This window comes from Westerdykella ornata, assembly GCF_010094085.1.
Source record: "Westerdykella ornata strain CBS 379.55 unplaced genomic scaffold EI97scaffold_48, whole genome shotgun sequence".
NCBI classification, from domain to species: Eukaryota; Fungi; Ascomycota; class Dothideomycetes; order Pleosporales; family Sporormiaceae; genus Westerdykella; species Westerdykella ornata.
In genome coordinates, this window is record NW_022986898.1 from 59,143 (window position 1) to 76,018 (window position 16,876).

General features: G+C 52.3%; 7 protein-coding genes across 7 annotated transcripts; 3 read left to right on the top strand and 4 right to left on the bottom strand.

The window, feature by feature from the left end:
• Window positions 1–222: 222 nt before the first annotated feature.
• On the bottom strand, window positions 223–3,159 carry EI97DRAFT_427451 (uncharacterized protein; the record flags this gene model as incomplete). Its single annotated transcript, XM_033797225.1, has 2 exons — window positions 223–2,514; window positions 2,638–3,159. 2 exons carry the CDS (start codon window positions 3,157–3,159, stop codon window positions 385–387), a joined length of 2,652 nt encoding a protein of 883 aa, XP_033649402.1. The 3' UTR covers window positions 223–384.
• Window positions 3,160–3,350: 191 nt separating this feature from the next.
• Window positions 3,351–4,869, bottom strand: EI97DRAFT_241654 (alpha/beta-hydrolase). Its single transcript, XM_033794060.1, has one exon. The coding sequence runs from the start codon at window positions 4,745–4,747 to the stop codon at window positions 3,542–3,544; it is 1,206 nt and encodes a 401-aa protein (XP_033649403.1). The 5' UTR covers window positions 4,748–4,869; the 3' UTR covers window positions 3,351–3,541.
• A 334-nt stretch (window positions 4,870–5,203) lies between these two features.
• Window positions 5,204–6,202, bottom strand: EI97DRAFT_407380 (EF-hand). Its single transcript, XM_033796626.1, has 4 exons — window positions 6,143–6,202; window positions 6,022–6,074; window positions 5,662–5,958; window positions 5,204–5,602 (listed from the first exon to the last, which is right to left on the bottom strand). Exons 1-4 carry the CDS (start codon window positions 6,192–6,194, stop codon window positions 5,480–5,482), a joined length of 525 nt encoding a protein of 174 aa, XP_033649404.1. The 5' UTR covers window positions 6,195–6,202; the 3' UTR covers window positions 5,204–5,479.
• Window positions 6,203–6,556: 354 nt separating this feature from the next.
• EI97DRAFT_387003 (DUF1770-domain-containing protein) lies at window positions 6,557–7,215 on the top strand (the record flags this gene model as incomplete). Its single annotated transcript, XM_033796096.1, has 2 exons — window positions 6,557–6,874; window positions 6,928–7,215. 2 exons carry the CDS (start codon window positions 6,557–6,559, stop codon window positions 7,213–7,215), a joined length of 606 nt encoding a protein of 201 aa, XP_033649405.1.
• A 134-nt stretch (window positions 7,216–7,349) lies between these two features.
• EI97DRAFT_470858 (ribonuclease H-like protein) lies at window positions 7,350–8,275 on the bottom strand (the record flags this gene model as incomplete). Its single annotated transcript, XM_033801793.1, has 2 exons — window positions 7,350–8,078; window positions 8,155–8,275. The coding sequence occupies 2 exons, from the start codon at window positions 8,273–8,275 to the stop codon at window positions 7,387–7,389; spliced, it is 813 nt and encodes a 270-aa protein (XP_033649406.1). The 3' UTR covers window positions 7,350–7,386.
• A 1,169-nt stretch (window positions 8,276–9,444) lies between these two features.
• EI97DRAFT_241700 (uncharacterized protein) lies at window positions 9,445–10,223 on the top strand. Its single transcript, XM_033794061.1, has 2 exons — window positions 9,445–9,863; window positions 9,917–10,223. Exon 1 carries the CDS (start codon window positions 9,624–9,626, stop codon window positions 9,849–9,851), a length of 228 nt encoding a protein of 75 aa, XP_033649407.1. The 5' UTR covers window positions 9,445–9,623; the 3' UTR covers window positions 9,852–9,863; window positions 9,917–10,223.
• A 318-nt stretch (window positions 10,224–10,541) lies between these two features.
• EI97DRAFT_470859 (uncharacterized protein) lies at window positions 10,542–13,229 on the top strand (the record flags this gene model as incomplete). The annotated part of the gene is made up of 1 exon (XM_033801794.1): window positions 10,542–13,229. The coding sequence occupies one exon, from the start codon at window positions 10,542–10,544 to the stop codon at window positions 13,095–13,097; it is 2,556 nt and encodes an 851-aa protein (XP_033649408.1). The 3' UTR covers window positions 13,098–13,229.
• Window positions 13,230–16,876: the final 3,647 nt, after the last annotated feature.

Sequence of the window (16,876 nt, forward strand, 5' to 3'; positions counted from 1 at the left end):
CTTTCCTAGGCGCGCGGGTGTGGTTGGTAGCGGTCGGGTTAGTTTTTGCTATTTTTTTTTTATACCGATTCCTTTTTTATTTGGGGTTTTAGCTCACGCGTTATTCTCTTCGAATTGTGGGGTTTGGCTTGTTGGTGTTGGATTCATATACTTAAGGCGTGGGTATGAAGATGGTGGAGTCAACGCGTTGGTAGAGCGAAGCGCACTACTATTATTTGTTTTGCCGCAGCAACAAGGAGAGATACATAGTATCTTCCATGTATTGATTGTCTACGCTTATATCTACAAAGTTTCTAAACATGCCATCAACGCTAGCTTGTGTGTAGCGTTCGCTGCGTCCCAGGACATGAGTGTGAACCTCACTAAACATGCGTTCATCCATCTTCACGACGACGACTTCGTCATCAAATAACCCACTCGACTGTCCTGCTCCCTCACCACCTCTAGCAAAACATCATCGTCCACAAGCGCGACCACCTCGTCGTCAAGATCCTCCGCATCCCTCAGCAACCTCGCGTCGAAATGCGCATACTCTTTCAACATCCGCAGTCTCGGTTGCTCTCCCTGCCGACCCTGCATCCTGCGTCTCTCTAACCGCATTTCCTGTGCCTCCATATCGACCTGCGACGCCTTCTGCAGCCAGAACAACGCCTCATGCTCTTCCCCCTCGCAATCCTCCACCTCTTCCTCCCCCGCAGTCTCCATCTCAGGCATCCCCCGCCCCTCACACGTACAACCCAACAAATCATGCGTCTGACAACTCCCCCTCTCATCAAGCCGAAACAGATCCCTCAACTCCTCCTGGGAAAACCCGGCCGCACTGGCCTTGTGATCCACGACCGCGTTCGCAAGCCCCATCTTCACAATCTGCCGCTGGAAGATCTTCTCGTCGAGCGCGCCCTGCACCAGGAACCGGTAGATCTTGCACGGCAACTTCTGCCCATCTCGGTGGATCCGGGCCATGGCCTGCAGGTCCGTGGCCGGGTTCCAGTCCAGGTCGAACAGCACGATGCGCGAGGCGCCGATCAGGTTGAGGCCGACGCCGCCGGATTTGGCCGAGAGCAGGAAGGCGAAGGAGGATTTCGGGTCGGACCGGTTGAACTTCTCGACGAGGGGTTGGCGTTTGGCGGCTGGGGTGGAGCCGTCGAGGCGCAGGAAGGTGTACGAGAGGGAGGTGAGGAGGCGTTCGATCATGTTGAGGGTTGCCGTGTAGTTGGACACGATGACCACTTTTTCCTTGGTGGTTGTGTAGATCTTGTGGAGCAGAGAGTCGAGGACGCGGAGCTTCGTGCTGGATGCGTGCGAGGAGAGGACGTTCGCGGGTATGAGGGGGACGAGGTTCTGGAGAAGTTCTGAGGGGGTCTCATCTCCGTCTTTGGATGATTTCAGAAGTGAGGGGCTGTTGCAGAGTTTCTTCAGAACAGTGATAAGCTGGAGTGCCATGTCGTTGTTGCCGTATGCCATTCGGAAGATTGGCGATGACAGGACATTGCGGTACGCAGATGCCTGGGCCACTGTTGGTGTGCAGAAGACGATGTGTTCGGTCTTCGGCGGTAGGTATTTGCTCAGGACGTCGGCCGTTCGCCGAATCATGAATTGACTTGTCAACGAGACGAGCTCCTTCCATCTCGCCTCTCCTTTCTCCAGCTCAGCTTCGCTGGCACCGGGTTGCCGGCTCCGCAGAATGGGGTTCTCGAACTCGCGCTTAAACGCCGACCGCTTTCCGAGCAGGCCTGGGTTCACAAAGTCTATCGCGGTGTAGAACTCGCTGAGATCGTTCTGAAGCGGAGTCCCCGACAGGATGATGCGACGCTCCGTGTTGAGGGATTGTATGGCAAGCATGGCCTTGTTATTTGCGGTTTTCAAGCGGTGTCCCTCGTCCGCAATGACGATATCCACGCCCGCTCCCTTCTTCAGCTCGTCTTGAACGACGCGCAACATCTCGTACCCGACAATCATTACGTTATACGCCTTTCCCATTGTGAAGTTAGTGATCTTCTTATCCTTGTTGGACTTGTCAAGCACAAAGACACCGATCCGCTCGTTCCCCAACCATTTCCGGAACTCCCGCCTCCAATTCTCGACCAGACCAGCTGGACACACTATCAGAGCTTTCGTCACTACAGGCTGACTCTCAGAGTACGGGTTCTGCTTCAACAGGGTCCAGAGGAGAGTTATCGTCTGCAACGTCTTTCCCAGACCCATTTCATCGGCCATGATGGCGCCCTCGCCTTCACACCGCATGCCCATCACACATTCGTATAAAAACCGGACGCCTTCGCGCTGGTGGTCCCGGAGATGCCGGGTGAGGATTGGGTCGACGACGACGTCGACAATCTGCTTGCCTTTGGGACACAGCGTTGGCCGCTTCATGACAAGTGCATTGGGTGGACTGGGATCATGGCGAGGTTGGGGAACTGACGAGGACGATTTGGGCGGTACCGCGCTATTGAGCACCGGGGTTTTGAACTGCTTCCGAGCGATGGCAGGTTTCCGGGGCACATCACAGGCCACCTCCGTGTCTGGAGGCGTTCTCAAATGCTCGCGGGAAATCGGACGGTTCGTGGGTAGCGCCTGGAGAATCTCGCCATCCGAAGGACGCTGTTGACTACCGGTGTCCTTCGAGCTAGAGGCAACGTTCGCATTTCGAGAGCCACTTGATGCGCTCACCGTCCGATATGCTTTGGACATGCCAGCTGACGGTGGAGCTGAGTTGGTTGTCGTAGATCCCAAAAAGAATCTCCCAGAGAGATAATCCTCTTTTGACATGACGCTGTCAATCTCAAGCTCCTTCCCACCTAAAGACAATGTCGACCCTGGGAGTAGTGGTCGAGCACATGCACCCTTCCCCAACTCTTTTCCAGTATCACTGTCCAGCAGCACCGCGTAGCCATTCGTGATAGCGAGGACCCCGTCGCCATCCCAGGTTTTGTTCTTCTTTGTTGTGCATTTTCGCCAGAGTACTGTGTAGTAGCGACCGCCCTGATCTGCAGGGACGGAAGCATGGGCTGCATTGGTCAGAAGAAGGGCGGGATCTGTGTCGTCTCGCACACGCTCAGGAACGGCGCCCGAGGACGTGCGGCGCTTTTTCTGTGGCGGTGCGGAGCTATGTGCATCCGGGCGGACGAAGCTGGGAGGGCGGAAAGGCTTTTTAAACATTTCTCTTCGAAATTTCAGGTAAAAGGAGGCTGAGCATACTGAGGGAAGAGGTGCGCCCGGGCGTGTCGGGTGAGATCCACGCGTCGCATCGCGCTAAGCCGGACACGCGTAGTCACGTGTATGTATATCTCCGGCTCTCCAGGCCCACTACTGTAATAACCCATGATGCCTATGGCAAGGACGGGCATCATGTGCTATAACTGCACATGAACGGTGTTTGGAGAATCCCGCCGACAGGTGTTTTTGTTCTGTTCACACCAAGTCCAAGCAGCCTTTTCACGAGAGACTGACTGCACCAACACACAACGAAGAGACACCCCCCAGTGGTTCAGGTCCGGAACTGATGGTGCGACGGCCTGTATGCTCAGCGGGCGATTTTTAATTAGTGTTTTAATAGCCGTTGGATAGAGGCCTTATGATTCTGTGCCGAATAGTGATCCTTTCCCGGCGCTGCCGAGAAGTGGACTATGCTTCGTTTGATTTGATTTTTCATCCAAAGAGCCCCTGTATACGAGGTATTCCGGTCTATTGTCCCATGCCAAATGTAAATAGGGTTCGATTCGATCTCGGACAGATCAAACCCCCAGTTAGCGTTGTTTTCATCGACCAGACGACCTACTCCCATCTGCCGATAGATCTCAGCGCGCTTCAAGGCCTCAAATGCCGCCTCCGCTTCTTCAATCTCTTGCGGTGTGAGGCCAGTGTGTTTCGCCACCATTCTTTGTATTGTATGGTCATCGACACAATATCTTTGCGCAACGATGCGATAGATTTTACGGTGTCTGAATCCGGAGTGTAGTTTCCACAGCTCTTTGAAGTTCCGAGCCAGGAAATGGCTCAACTTCCATGCGAGCGGGTTAAATGTATCATAAACACCTGGGCCGTGAGGATTTTGCCCACACATGACTCCGGTTGCGCGGAGTCTACTACGGGGGAAGTAGCGGGCGCACGCCAGCGCATAGGCCCCCCCGGCGCTTACACCGTAAACGTAGAAGTGGTTGACCTGAAGGGCATCGAGTAGTTCCTCCAGATCGTGGGCGAGGTCCAACCTTGTCATATCGTCGTTGGGCGTGCTATGCCCATAGCCGGGCCTGTCGATTGAGATGACGCGAATGCCTCTATTTTCAGCCCAACGAACAAAGCGAGGTCCCCAAAGTCTTGCGCCGGGCATTCCATGCAGAGGGACGAGCACGGGAGCGTTGGCAGATTGGCTGCCATAATCGGCGTAACATAATGTGCGGCCGTCTGAAAGCCTACAGAACCGAGTATCGCCTGGATGGACAACATAAAGGCTCTCCAGGTCGCTCGGCGGGAAGATGCCCAAATATTGGCCCTTCCGGTCAAAAAGGTCCAGTTGATAGTTGTCGTTGACTTGAGCCAAGGTACCAGGGAACAGGTAGCTTGGTTCTTTAGGGGCCACAGACTTGGGCTTCTGTTTCGGTGGTGCTTGGTATGGTGGGGGTTTGATGGCCGAGGAGGCAAAGCGGATGTGCCAACCGAAGAATGGAGTCTTGGGTGCAGTCACAACGGCTTTCAGACAGAAGCGCCCTCGCCCGGTGCGAAGCAGGGAGGCGCCCAAGGCCACCATTGTGGTGGTCCGAATAGGATGAGAATCTCGCAGCTGGGGATTCGGAGTCACAAGCGCTGACCTGGTAGGTTCCCGGCCAGGCGCTTGGTGGCCCCTTTATAATGTGGGTGCTGCTGGAGGGGATAAAGTTGGGGACAGAAGAAATGAGAGGAGGCACCCGCACCCTTCATCATATAAAAGGTGCAACTCGACGTAGGGAGGTGGTACAAAGGGAAGCGTGGGATCAATAATGATATCAATACGTGATGATCTATGAATGGCGTTGGAAGGAGTTGATCGCTTCCAGGTCTGTGCGGTGCTGTCCAGATTGCAGATTGACTGGGGACGCCCAGGCGCGGGCGGGGAAGGTTGGACGAGGGCGCGCGCTTGGAACCAATTCCCACATCCCCGGGGCCAGGGGGAGGAAAAGCAAAAAGAGGTGGTTGGGGAAAGTTGTCTCTGCATACCCTGATGCGACAGCCAGTGAAACGTTTCTTGGATTTCCCCAGTCTAGTAAGATTTCCGCAGTGCAGCAGAGCGCAGACAGCAACGACGAAGCCTGGTGAGGAAACCTGCTCTACCACAAATCAAGAAGTCGATATACCTACCTCTCGCTCCTAAGCAGCGGGAATAACAGATGGGGGAAAACAAAATCCGCATTGATGATGGATATCAGAATTGGTCCAGGACCCTATCACACCGGAACCCCAAAACTCCTCTCCATAGCCCATGCATATCGGTTCATCAAAAAACCTAGAACTGGTCCAGAGTCATGCTCATGGACACATCCGTGTTCTCCACCATCTTGGTGAACTCCTCGAAGCTGATTTTCCCGTCGCGATCCAGGTCTGCCTCCATGATGGTTTTGTCAACAATCTGAGAATCCGTCAGCATCATGGACCCCATTCGCGCTGTCAAGCCAGAAAGCGCCCTACCTGCTGGAGCTGTTGGTCCTTGAGATTGCTGCCCACCATCATCTTGAGCACAATGAATAGCTCTCCGTTGCTAATGTATCCGTCGCGATCAATGTCGTATACCCTGAAGGCAAACCGCAACTTCTCCTCCTTATTCCCTTTGCTGCTGAACGCCGACAGTCCAGACACGAACTCCTGGAAGTCAACGTCGCCTCCTCCATCCTCGTCGAAAATGGCGATCATGCGCGTGGCCAGCGGGTTCGAGGATATCTGCGGTAGGGCTAGAAATTCGTCGCGCTCGATTGTGCCAGAGTTGTCCTGTGCGACGGTTCAGTCGACCTGCTAGCAAGGCCACGCAAGGGTCATTGGGGATCTACAAACCTTGTCCAGTTTCATAAAGCGCTTCCTCAAGCGGTCTACCTCATCTCTGTCGACTGTTTACAGCATCAGCGTCGTGGTTCCAGCACAGTGTAGCGCTCTCCACCGCAGACAGGCAACGTACAGTTCGAGCCCGAGGCTATGTTGTCGAGCAGAGCGGAGGGTTGGTTTCCCATAGCGAGAGTTGTGTAGGTAGGGGATATGTGAAGGAGTAGTGAACGGTACTAATGCGGCGTTTCCGAGGGGGTAGTCGGCGTGAATGCTGACCGCGGGGTCGGGAGGTCCCGCTGCGTCGTTTACTAGCCTTATCTGATCTGATCCCGGTCGGATGCCAAGCCTGAACGCTGAAAGACGACAGCCGCTGAGGAAAGGGTCCACCGAGAACATCACACACCCTCAGGTACGAATTAAGCTGAGGCATTGCAATTGCAACCATCAGAGACGGTCGGAAAGTCAGGAATATCTCCAATCTACAAGCTGCATCAGCCGATCCTCCGTTCTACAGACAGGCCCTTGAATCATCGAGCGGCACCTCACAATGGCCGCCGATGCGCCCATCGAAATAGCCTCTCTATTACAATCTGCGTCCATAAAGAGAAACCCTTCGCCCGCCCACGACCTCAATCCCTCTACTGCCGCCTCCGAGAAGCAACCCGTCCGTCTCTCCCCACACGCAGATCTCGATGATGTGCACGACGCTGCCGAAGATGAAATACCCATCAGTCTGCTCGATCCGATACACAGGCGAACCACAATGCCGCCACTTCCCGATATGAGATTCGAGCAGAGCTACCTCAAGAGCATCGAGAAGGCCGGATCATGGCAGGGCGTCTTGTGGATCACACTGCGGGACCAGGTATGTTGCTAACCAGCATAAGAAACAGAATCAGCTAGCTGATTTGGCGACAGGTGGTGATGTGTTTCATGCAGGGCGTCCTGTGGAACCTCCTCGTCCATGGCTGGCGGTACTTCAATCGATCTTCCAAGTTCAGCGGTCGGAGTATTGGTGCGCGACTCAGAAGATGGTGGTGGGGCGTGAATAAGTGGTCGATACCGTCGGAGAAAGGATATGGCTCTGCAGCCCGGACGCTAGCAAGGAACGCAACTGGGGTATGTATCGCTTTTTTAAATGTCCGCACGCCTCGTAACACGCTCGGAGCTCGTGGAACTGTGCTAACCGAACTTCTAGCATTATAAAAACGAATTCCCTTCGAGCAGCACATGAGAGGCCATGCCTGTTGACCGGATGAGCTGGCGGCCTTAGGGTTCTGCAGTCCCTAGCTTCGTCGACTCCGGCGGTGGCGAATATAGAAGTATGGATCAGTAGGTCAAATGAGAGCGTACACCACCCTCAACTCTCCGAGCTAGCTACAAGCTCTTCAGAAACGCATCAATCTCGTCATCCCTTTCCTGGTTCTCCGTGGTCCCCTCCGGCAAAGCAGGTAGTGGGCGTATGCCCGCGCGGTATGCGTACTCCAGGGTAACAAGGGGCCCATGCCCCATGTACTGCTCGGGTATTAGGAGAGGATAGGAGGTGGCGGCGGATGCGTTCTGTTTCTTGTTAGCAGTCTTTGCTGCTGTATCTGCCACGGCATTCCCTATTATACCGTTGTGGCCTTTTATCCATCTGACGTGGATGTAGCTGTCTTGTGCCAGTTCATCGGCAAGATCTAGAATCTCTTCGAAAGTCCACTTTCCCTCGGCCGGCACTGGCCCCAAGATGATGGGGAAATCCTTGTCGTCGTGCAGCTTCGGCATCAACATCTCGACGGCTTTCTTCGAGTCAGTGTAAATGGTGATGTTCCTGAAATCATCACCTGCTCTCTTTCTTTCCACGGCGGTTCTCAAAGCCAGACAGACGCCGAACAACTCCGCGTCATGCTGGTCTCCGACGTTCCTCCCCAGTGGTGCTGCCCGGGTCTGCCAGCCGCCTCTGGGATCTTGAAATGCTATGGCAGCGGCAAGCAAGCCATTTGCGGGTGTGTACGACCCGTCAGAATAAAAGGTCACTGACCTTCCCTCCCTCCTCACCTCGTGCTCTGGGAGCCTATCGGTGCCGTCTGTCTCGGCGACCGCGAATCCTGCGAAGCGTCGGATCCTCTCTTCGGTGTCGATGATGCTGGTGTAGATGCGCACAAGGCGCTGGTAGTTTCTCGCGGTCTTGAAGCCGGTTCGTGGTCATGGTGATGCCTGCCCGAATATTAGCCATAGTCAGCATGAGGAAGAAGAGAAGTTCGGGAGCGAGTGGGATGGCCATGGTCAACTCGCGGTGAAGGTGGATTTCTCTAGGTGAAGTGAACTTTACATTTCGTTTTAACAAAGTATCTGTTCAGCTTATCCCCTAACATAGGTAGAGGCTGGCAATCTTCCATCTGCTGAGCCCTGCAATCAGTACGTGCGAAGATAGGACACCTTTCTTTCGTCGTCGCAAGGTGTGGATATCTAATTGTTACAAGACCGCAGACCGTTAGAGTAAGCTGCTGTATTTCGCTATTTATTGATCTAGTTACTGCGGTCAATATTTCCTAGTGCACATGCTAACAAAATCTCTGATAACTTTCCTATGGCCTAAAATCTAGCTCTTTCCCCTTTGCTATACTCGCTAGATGAACAGCAAGCGTGAACCGTCCAATGTCGTGTACGCCTTCCATGTACAGAGGACATCAGATAGCCTAGAATAACCGGACACCCTCTTCAACTAAAAAGCGGTTTGGATTTGTTCTAACATGGCAACATAATCTTACAAGTCACGTCAATAAAATCGAGAGTGTCTGAAACTGCACCCGTGAGGAATGCCGCGGCAGTAATACCAGCAACCACTCCTGTAGGGGAAGCGGTCTATCCTGCGTCATTTGCTCGCCCTTTGAATGATAGGGCAGTTGGCAACATATAGGCGGAGAAGATGCAAAGACGTCGTGTTTTGTTTTCAGCCACATTAATAACTCTGCTGGTGGTAGGGATTCTTCCCTTCCGGCGAACAGAATCTGCCCTTTTCCACTCTGAAAACGGATCGCAAATGTATGGCGTCATGGCTTACTCTCACTAAACTCCATGCTCACTGTGGTAGTCTAGATGTACACAGTACGAAGACACCAGCGAATCGGATCTTCTCACTCTCACTATCAGTCTCGCACTAAGCGGCCAATCGGATTGAACATTTCCGACCCCGAGTTCGCTAGACGCAACGTCGGACTGTTTCCTGTGAAGCCGGAGTATCGTACTACACAGTACGAGCTGAAGGACCATGCGAGGAACGGTATCATAGAGGCAGGTGATGCAGTCGGCCTGCAACCATGGTCCCACATGTTCTGGATAGGCTCCTGTAGCCTCTCATCTCTCCGAAAATCGCTCGGACGATTTGCCTCATATCCCCATGTCTTCTATGTCGATTCCCCCCGGAATTGCATTTCAACTGAGCTGCATTTTACCTTAGGATATTCCTGTCCTCTAACACACACGCACGAGCTAGATAGTCGTTACCTTCGCACGTCACCACGAGACTCGTAAAACAAGTCCGAACCTCGAGAGCATAATCCCATTTAAGCGGCCATTTACGGCAACATTCGGCCTGTCAGAACAACGTCATTGATCTATCCATAGTTAAGATGCGGGGTTCACAGGCGCGCTCTCTCGAATTGCTCGTCCTACAAGCCCACCGAGCAAAAGGAGTCCGTTATCCGACTGCAGCCGCCGCTGAGAAAGAGTACTTCAAGACTTGGTATTCGTATGCTTTACGAAGAGGCGGTCTGCCAACTAGAACTCCGCCGGAAGATGCAATCCACGATGGGAAGCAGTTGAAAGAGAGTTGCCCAAAAGGGAGAATCTATTTGTAATAGCTGAAGTAGGTGAGTAGCTAGTGTAGCGAGCCCAGACTGAGTAGGCATTCTGACCGTGATAGCGATAACTATATCGAAGACTGAGTCGACACATACTAGCTCGTTCGACTGTTACGGTTACGACCGTACTATTCCGCACATCTTTGGTCTTTCCACATATGCGTTGAATGCGTCACAGAGGTAATCGCACATGGTTCAACATTCTCTCAGGAATTTCATCTCGGCCAACCTTCAACGGCTGGTACCATTCACCAATCCTTAATCGAGATCTATCCCCCATGACCTACATCGCATAGCCGAGTGACTAAGATGAAACGAGTAGTCTAGGAGACGTCTTGGATGAAAAGTGAAAGGCGATGACAAGGCGATGGCGCACTGCTGAAACGTCGCTCCACCACGTTCCCAAGTGGACCAGTGACTAAAGCGCTTCCCTAAAACGCCGTAACCATAACCTTTTGCCACGCTTTTACCCAGACGCTCGAGCCACAGATATGGTGTGAAAGTAGTTAACCAACGCGAAATCCCTAGCGGTGACAATCGTCCGAACTCTCTTATCCCTCATATAAGCCCCGCGTCGCACGCCTCCTACCCTAAACACAACTCAACCACCGCAACTTCGCTCAACCAGCAGCCATCCCGCCCTGCACCCAAGCGTCTCACGGTACTGAATAAGCAGCCGACAGGACAATGACTGTCGTGCGCAAGTTCAGTAGGAAGAGTTCGCGACCCTCGACAACAATTCGACACGGAGTACTCCTGTCCCGGCACACTCGACGGAATGTCTTGTTCTCTCCGAAGTGTAATACTGGAGCTCAGCTAGCACGGCTCCGGAAAGGTTTGGTCAAGAGGACCCAGAAGATAGACCAGCAGGTGTCGTCTCCCATTCGAAAGGAGAGCAGGCCGCGCGCACCCTCGACGATTCCGGCTGCACCTGTTCCCCTTCATAACACGAGAAAGGTCTCTACATTAGCCATTCCCCAGTCTGGCGGTGCACCCGTCCGACGCTATCAACTTCGCGAAGTGCTCGGCGTTCTCCATCACCAGTCTGTATCCCTTCCACAGTCCACTCGCTCATCCAGAATCAAGGCAAATGACAAGAACCCTAACATTCCACTTTTCAAGCGCCTGGACTTGGTTCCCAGTGCAGACACAGCCTGTGAGGACAACAGCCGCAGATACACATATAGGATTTCGAAACCCGTAGGATCGCCGACGAATCCGCCAACTCTCGCTGCCAAAAACCTCGTCGTTCAAACCAGCTTTCTTTGCGCGGCCCCGCAGTCCACATCAGGCCCGTCAAACACGCGCGTCAATCAGTGTAAACGCGCAAGTCTGCAACCCAAACAATTACAGGCCAAAATTCTCCCAAAAGCACACCAAGCTATTCGACACATGCTGGGTCAATCTCACTCTACCCTAGCCCGCCAACCTAGCAATTATGCAATAGGCAACGTCTCAGCTTCCTCCTCTTCCTCCCCTTCTTCCACTGCCAAGATCCGGGCCAAGCCTGGGATACAGGAAACTATTGAACGTCCAGAAGAAGTTCTGAACGCATTAAAAGAATCGGAACAGGCTCGCCGAAGCGAGGAGCTTCGACTCCATCTACTTCAGCGAGCACATACGCCGCAAATGCCGCCTGTGCTCGTCCAAAGGGATTTTCCGGCCTCACCCTCCACACTGCGTTTCGATCAGCTAAACATCAGCGTGAATCCAACCATTCGGAGCGGCACGGTCCCGGAAGCATCGCGGAAACCTCAACTGCCAAATTTCAAAGGGGCTCGAGATCCCATGCACACTCCCGGTACGTATTACGGACATACAAATCCAGCACACCAGCAACCGCATCAGCAGAAGAAGAAGCGTGTCGCCCCATCAAGTCCAGGGCAGGTCCAACGAAAACGTCAAAAGCCTACAGATATCTCTGCAGTTAAGCGAGCCCCAACCGGAATTCTGGATCTGCCTGTCGAGCTCATAAAAATGGTGTATGGTAATATGGTGTCATCTGATGTTAACTGTCTCCGTCACACATGTCGAAAGTTCTACCATATTTTCGAAAACGAGAAGAAAACAATCCCCCTGACAGCAGATTTCTCGTGGTTGCGCAGCAGTGTGAAAGAGCTGGAATCTATTGCCACCAATCCAGCGGTCAGCAAACACGTTGTCAAGATCATCTTTGTGGACATCGAACCCATATCCGGGAGAATCTTACAGGAAAAACACCCCAATCTCCCGGCTGAACACGTGAGAGGCTACAATATGGAGAAGTCCAGCATAGTCTCGTATCATGAAAAGGCGGACACTTCGCAGCATATACGACGCATTCTTAACAAGTTTAGAAATCTTCGCTTACTGGAATACCATGCCGGGTATCTCAGCCCTCCTTCACCAGCGTCGAATACCGAGATAACACTTCAGCAAGCACTCTCTCCCGATTATATCAACGAGGCAAACCAGAATATGGCTTACCAGAAGCGTTTACGAGCATGTGGCGGACGGTTATTCCAGACCCCAACGCATGACTGGGCGGAGGCATCAAGACGCAATTTCCACCGTATGATCAGCTACGTGCTTGATAATAGGCACAGAAGCGGCCCACTGGACGTGAAGATCACCACTTCCCACTACTGTGGACTAGGATCCGGCCCAAGGTGCAAGCAGCGTTTCGCTCCTCATCGGGTGAATGCATTAAGGAGTCTGGAAATCTGTTATCGCGGTGAGTGGCTCCTCCCTGGTTCCCGAGACTGGTTCACCATGGCCAACAGAGGCAACGGGACTCAAGCTCTTTCCCCCACCGGACCGCAATTTGACGGCGTGGAAGAGCTCACATTGGTTGGCAACCCCAAGGACGAGGATCATTTCATGGTTTTGTCGCCCGACAGGAACCCGGATCAGACTTTCAAATTGTTGCTTCCGAACTTAAAGAAGCTGACCCTCGTTAATGTAATCATCGATGACGCATTTATGGACTGGGCAAGGGGCAGGCCTGTGGACATCGTGCTCAGGAATGCCGTTGTCAAGGGAGGCGGAATGCGGGTGTTAAACGGGGATTCAACCTTGCGTCACATCAAGACCATTGCTTGCGTCTCACGTACACAAGCAGCGCAATCACAAATGGAGCCCCTCGCTCGTGAACAAACACCGCCGATATCTCCGGATGTGGCTCTCCAGCAGATGGTAAGGGCCCGACATGAGAATAACAAGAGGATGGTTAGCGGGCCTACGGAGGGAGTGCAGGCTGGATGAACTCCGTCCTCCGTCGTATGATGGTCTGGGAAAGACGTGTTATTGCTCCGACGGTGGGTGGTATTCGAAAATGGGATAAAAAGTATCCAGCGGGAAAGGGTATGCAGTTCGATTTGGGCACGGTAACGGGAGTAAGGGGTTGGGTGCCTGTAGACCGCGTTTTCATAATGCCATTCAGGTGTACCGTCTTTCGGTACCGTCTTTCGCCTTTTCCATACCTCTTGCCTACACGTTGGCATCGTCCTGTAGATGAAGATCAATTGGTAAGCATGTGGTGTGCAGGGGGAGAAAGATAGTACATCTCTCAGGCGGATGGGTGGGGATATGCAAGTGTACATTAAGTGAATGGTTTTCTATGAAGACAGCAATACATGATAGTAACTGGAGAGGAACGAAGTGGCGTCACCATCACATTTACACTAAGACTTGCAAGGGTCCCAAATGCTGGAGAACAGCGTGGTCAAATAATCGTATCTCATGCTGTCACTAATAAGCAACTTTGGATTGTGGAAGTGGCCAAGCCTGGCTGGACTGCAAGATGCTTTCTTAATAACAGCTGCGTAAAAGGACTGATCTACGCATTACCCAGCTTCCTACGTATTAGCCACTATCTTTGCGACTAATTCACGGTCTTGTAACATGGATCGTTTCACTTATCTCCGGGTGGAAGTGAGAAGAAGCTAAGGGCATATTGAAGAAGCTCAGGGCATAGTGTCGCAACGAAGGCACAAGGACAATAGCGCAACATAATGCGAAACGGGAAAGTAAAAGGTTCAATAGCGAAGTATAGTATGAGCGCTAAAATTCCCGACTTTCACATATGTAACCCCATATCGATTATCTCACGAGCATCTTTTGGCCGATTCGGACTATACAGTCCTAACAGATATAAACAGACAAGAGCAGGCGGTACACTGAGTTACGGTCTCGTGTACTTGAAATGCATGAAGAGCGACCAGTGTGCCTTCCGCACCTGCTAGCAAGTGTTATATGATGCTTCCCAGCAAACAGAGCTTTCAGGGGCTTCTTAAACTGCAGACCGAAATAAAGTCTTTATCCATGGTAATACACCGGGTCGGCTGCTTACTGTACCTCAAACAACTGAAATCCAAAAGGCCGTGGCAGCTGCTACTTGAGACGGTGTACGGTGCGCAGCGTTGATATTACCTACAGTTTCCTTTTTGGGTTAGTGGCGGTGTCTTGGCTGTGAAAGCCCGAGTTTAGCTCACAAATGCGCGCCTATATTACCTACAACTGACTAATTAGCGGCTGAAGCAGCTACTGCCGCCTTATTATTTTCATAAGGCGGATTACCTACTGTTAGGTGGATATATGTTGCTCGGATTTGGCCCCGGCTAGGGAGCGATGGAATATGCAGATGCTATGATGGTGGAAACGCAAGCGCGATGCTTGGAAAACGATTCACAAATCCATCGGCCGACTCACATGGGACTCAAAACCGAAACGCAAAGCCAGACGATCCACCAGATCTATCGGTCGGCTTCACACTCAAGATCGAAGCGCTAGGCGATGTAACCTCAACCCAAATAGGGTATTGTCACGATCATTATGATGGCGCCGCGAGGCTAAGAGCCTCTTTTCCCCGCTCAACAGAATCCTCTAGTAGAACACAGCCCCGGGAGAGTACGTGGCATGATACTCGGATGACGCAGAGGCAGTTAAGATATTTCTTATATAATCCCCGCCATCATCTCTCGCAAAGCTTCCTTCCTTTCCCCCAATTCCGCGCTCTTCACCAAGAACCTGAACCATCGAAAGCCACCGACTCCCTTAGGGGGACACCTGCCTCCAACTATTTACGCCCACCTCTTCCAAACGCAGCAAGTTGAACTACCGAAAAGATGAGCAAGCGTACCTGGGAGAACGCCATGGAGGCGGATGAGGAGCCGCGGAGGAAGAACCCGAAGATTCAAACTTTCGATGACGAGCCCCCAAGACTACCGGCTGAGCTAAAGCACATTGTGTATGAAAACCTTGTCGACTCAAACCCTCACTACTTGCGCGATGTCGCCAATCTTCGTTTGGTGTCGAAAGATTGGGGACGAGGCTTCGAGAGATATCTATACCACAAGCTATACTTCCGCTTAACTCCGGAAAGTATTGAAAACGTCATACGGCTGTCCAAGCACCCAAAAGTTGCTGCCACGGTGCAGTACCTTGTTATGGAGATTATTGTATTCCGATTCCTCAAGAGATCCGAGTATGAGGGCCTCAGCAACGAGGAGCGACAGATGTATGCCGACTGGAAGTGGGACGAGCCGTATGTCAGTACCTTGAACTTGGAAGATCTGGATGATTACCACCAAGCCTGGACGTCACGGCCGGAGATGACGCCATGGTATATAAGTTACCGACGACAGCACATGTCAAACACCCCCAAGGACGAATATCACTGTCAGCTACTCCGCGAGTTGTGCGAGGCCATTCCAAGGTTCCGAAATTTGAAAGGTATCGAAACCGTTCGGGGCTTTAGATCCCACGGTCCCAACTCTACAGTAAAGTCTCCACAGGAGTTGACGCAGTCGCTTCGCGAGGCTGCAACCGCCGCAGCGGGTAATTCCAAGGCATATGCAGAGTACATGTGGAAGAGCGGTCTAGCAAAAAATTTCGTTGACTTCGACATTGAACCGATGACATCCACTGGGCAACTCCACAATCACCGTCAACTACTGTTTTGGATGCTCCATATCGCACACGAAAGAATACCAGGAAAGTCTTTCTCAGAGTTGTTTCTAAGACCATTGGGAAGACATCCAGAAGTGGGCTTCCTGGACCCCGGTCGAAACTATCCAACGCTGCGTGGAGTTCGGACGCTTCGGCTGGAATATCATGGGTTGGGCAAGCCGCTTAGGCGCCGTAACTTCCGTCAGTTGTTCAGGGTATTTCCGAACCTCGAACATCGGGAACTAAGCGGCTATGATCCCAGTTGGAAGCATCTGTTTGACATCCGCGCCATGCCCACCCGCCCCTTGTCGATGCGCACAGAAACCATAAGATCCAAGTTTCCTGCACTCAAATGCTTGACGTTGAGCAATGTGCTTCTCAGCCTCGACATCCTGGGCTACCTCGTCCATCCAGAGGTGGAGTTGAAACTTCACAATATCCACTATGATCTTCTGCAAGAAGAGTACCACGACTTTCTAGGAATAGAGCAAATTGACAAAGTCAAATTAGAATTATCCGGCATCCACAAGGCATCATCTACTTCTGGACATCGGGGATCGTATTACATTCACCCCCGCGGGGCATTTATTCTCGATACGAAGGACGCGAGGGTGGGAGTCGCTGAGGAGTTTTGCGAGAAAATGTATCAAAGATCCCGGCAGCCGTTCCGAAAACAGGACGCATCTCGGGCGCGAGAAGACGACTATACCTTTGGAGGAGGGTTTGTTGATGTCCTTGACCCTACGAAACTCCGCAATTATCTCGCCCATGGGGTAGGCATACACCAGAGGAACAATCCTTTTCGCTTGGGGTCAACAGCGATGGACTACGGGCGATACATCGGATTAGCACAGCCCGACTCTGTTAAAAGGGGCGATGAGATTGACAGATGGGAAGAGTGGAGATGGCTGCGTGAACTACCCCATGCCGTCTTTCGGCCACTTCACCAGCCGCGTTCCGGGAATGCGACGGATGAATGGAGGGGATGTGTGTTTTCCCGCAACATAGACAATTTGGTTTGCTCAGCCTGCGTTCCATAGGGCACATGATACTGCTTAACTGGATAGAGCGAAGTTTTTTGTATTAGAATTGAG

Coding starts and splice junctions, on each gene's coding strand:
- EI97DRAFT_241654 (XM_033794060.1), bottom strand. CDS start 4,747: ATGGTGGCCTTGGGCGCCTCCCTGCTTCGCACCGGGCGAGGGCGCTTC.
- EI97DRAFT_407380 (XM_033796626.1), bottom strand. CDS start 6,194: ATGGGAAACCAACCCTCCGCTCTGCTCGACAACATAGCCTCGGGCTCG. Junction 6,075..6,142: donor CATAGCCTCGGGCTCGAACT/GTACGTTGCCTG, acceptor TGCTGTAAACAG/TCGACAGAGATGAGGTAGAC. Junction 5,603..5,661: donor AGGACCAACAGCTCCAGCAG/GTAGGGCGCTTT, acceptor ACGGATTCTCAG/ATTGTTGACAAAACCATCAT.
- EI97DRAFT_241700 (XM_033794061.1), top strand. CDS start 9,624: ATGCGGGGTTCACAGGCGCGCTCTCTCGAATTGCTCGTCCTACAAGCC.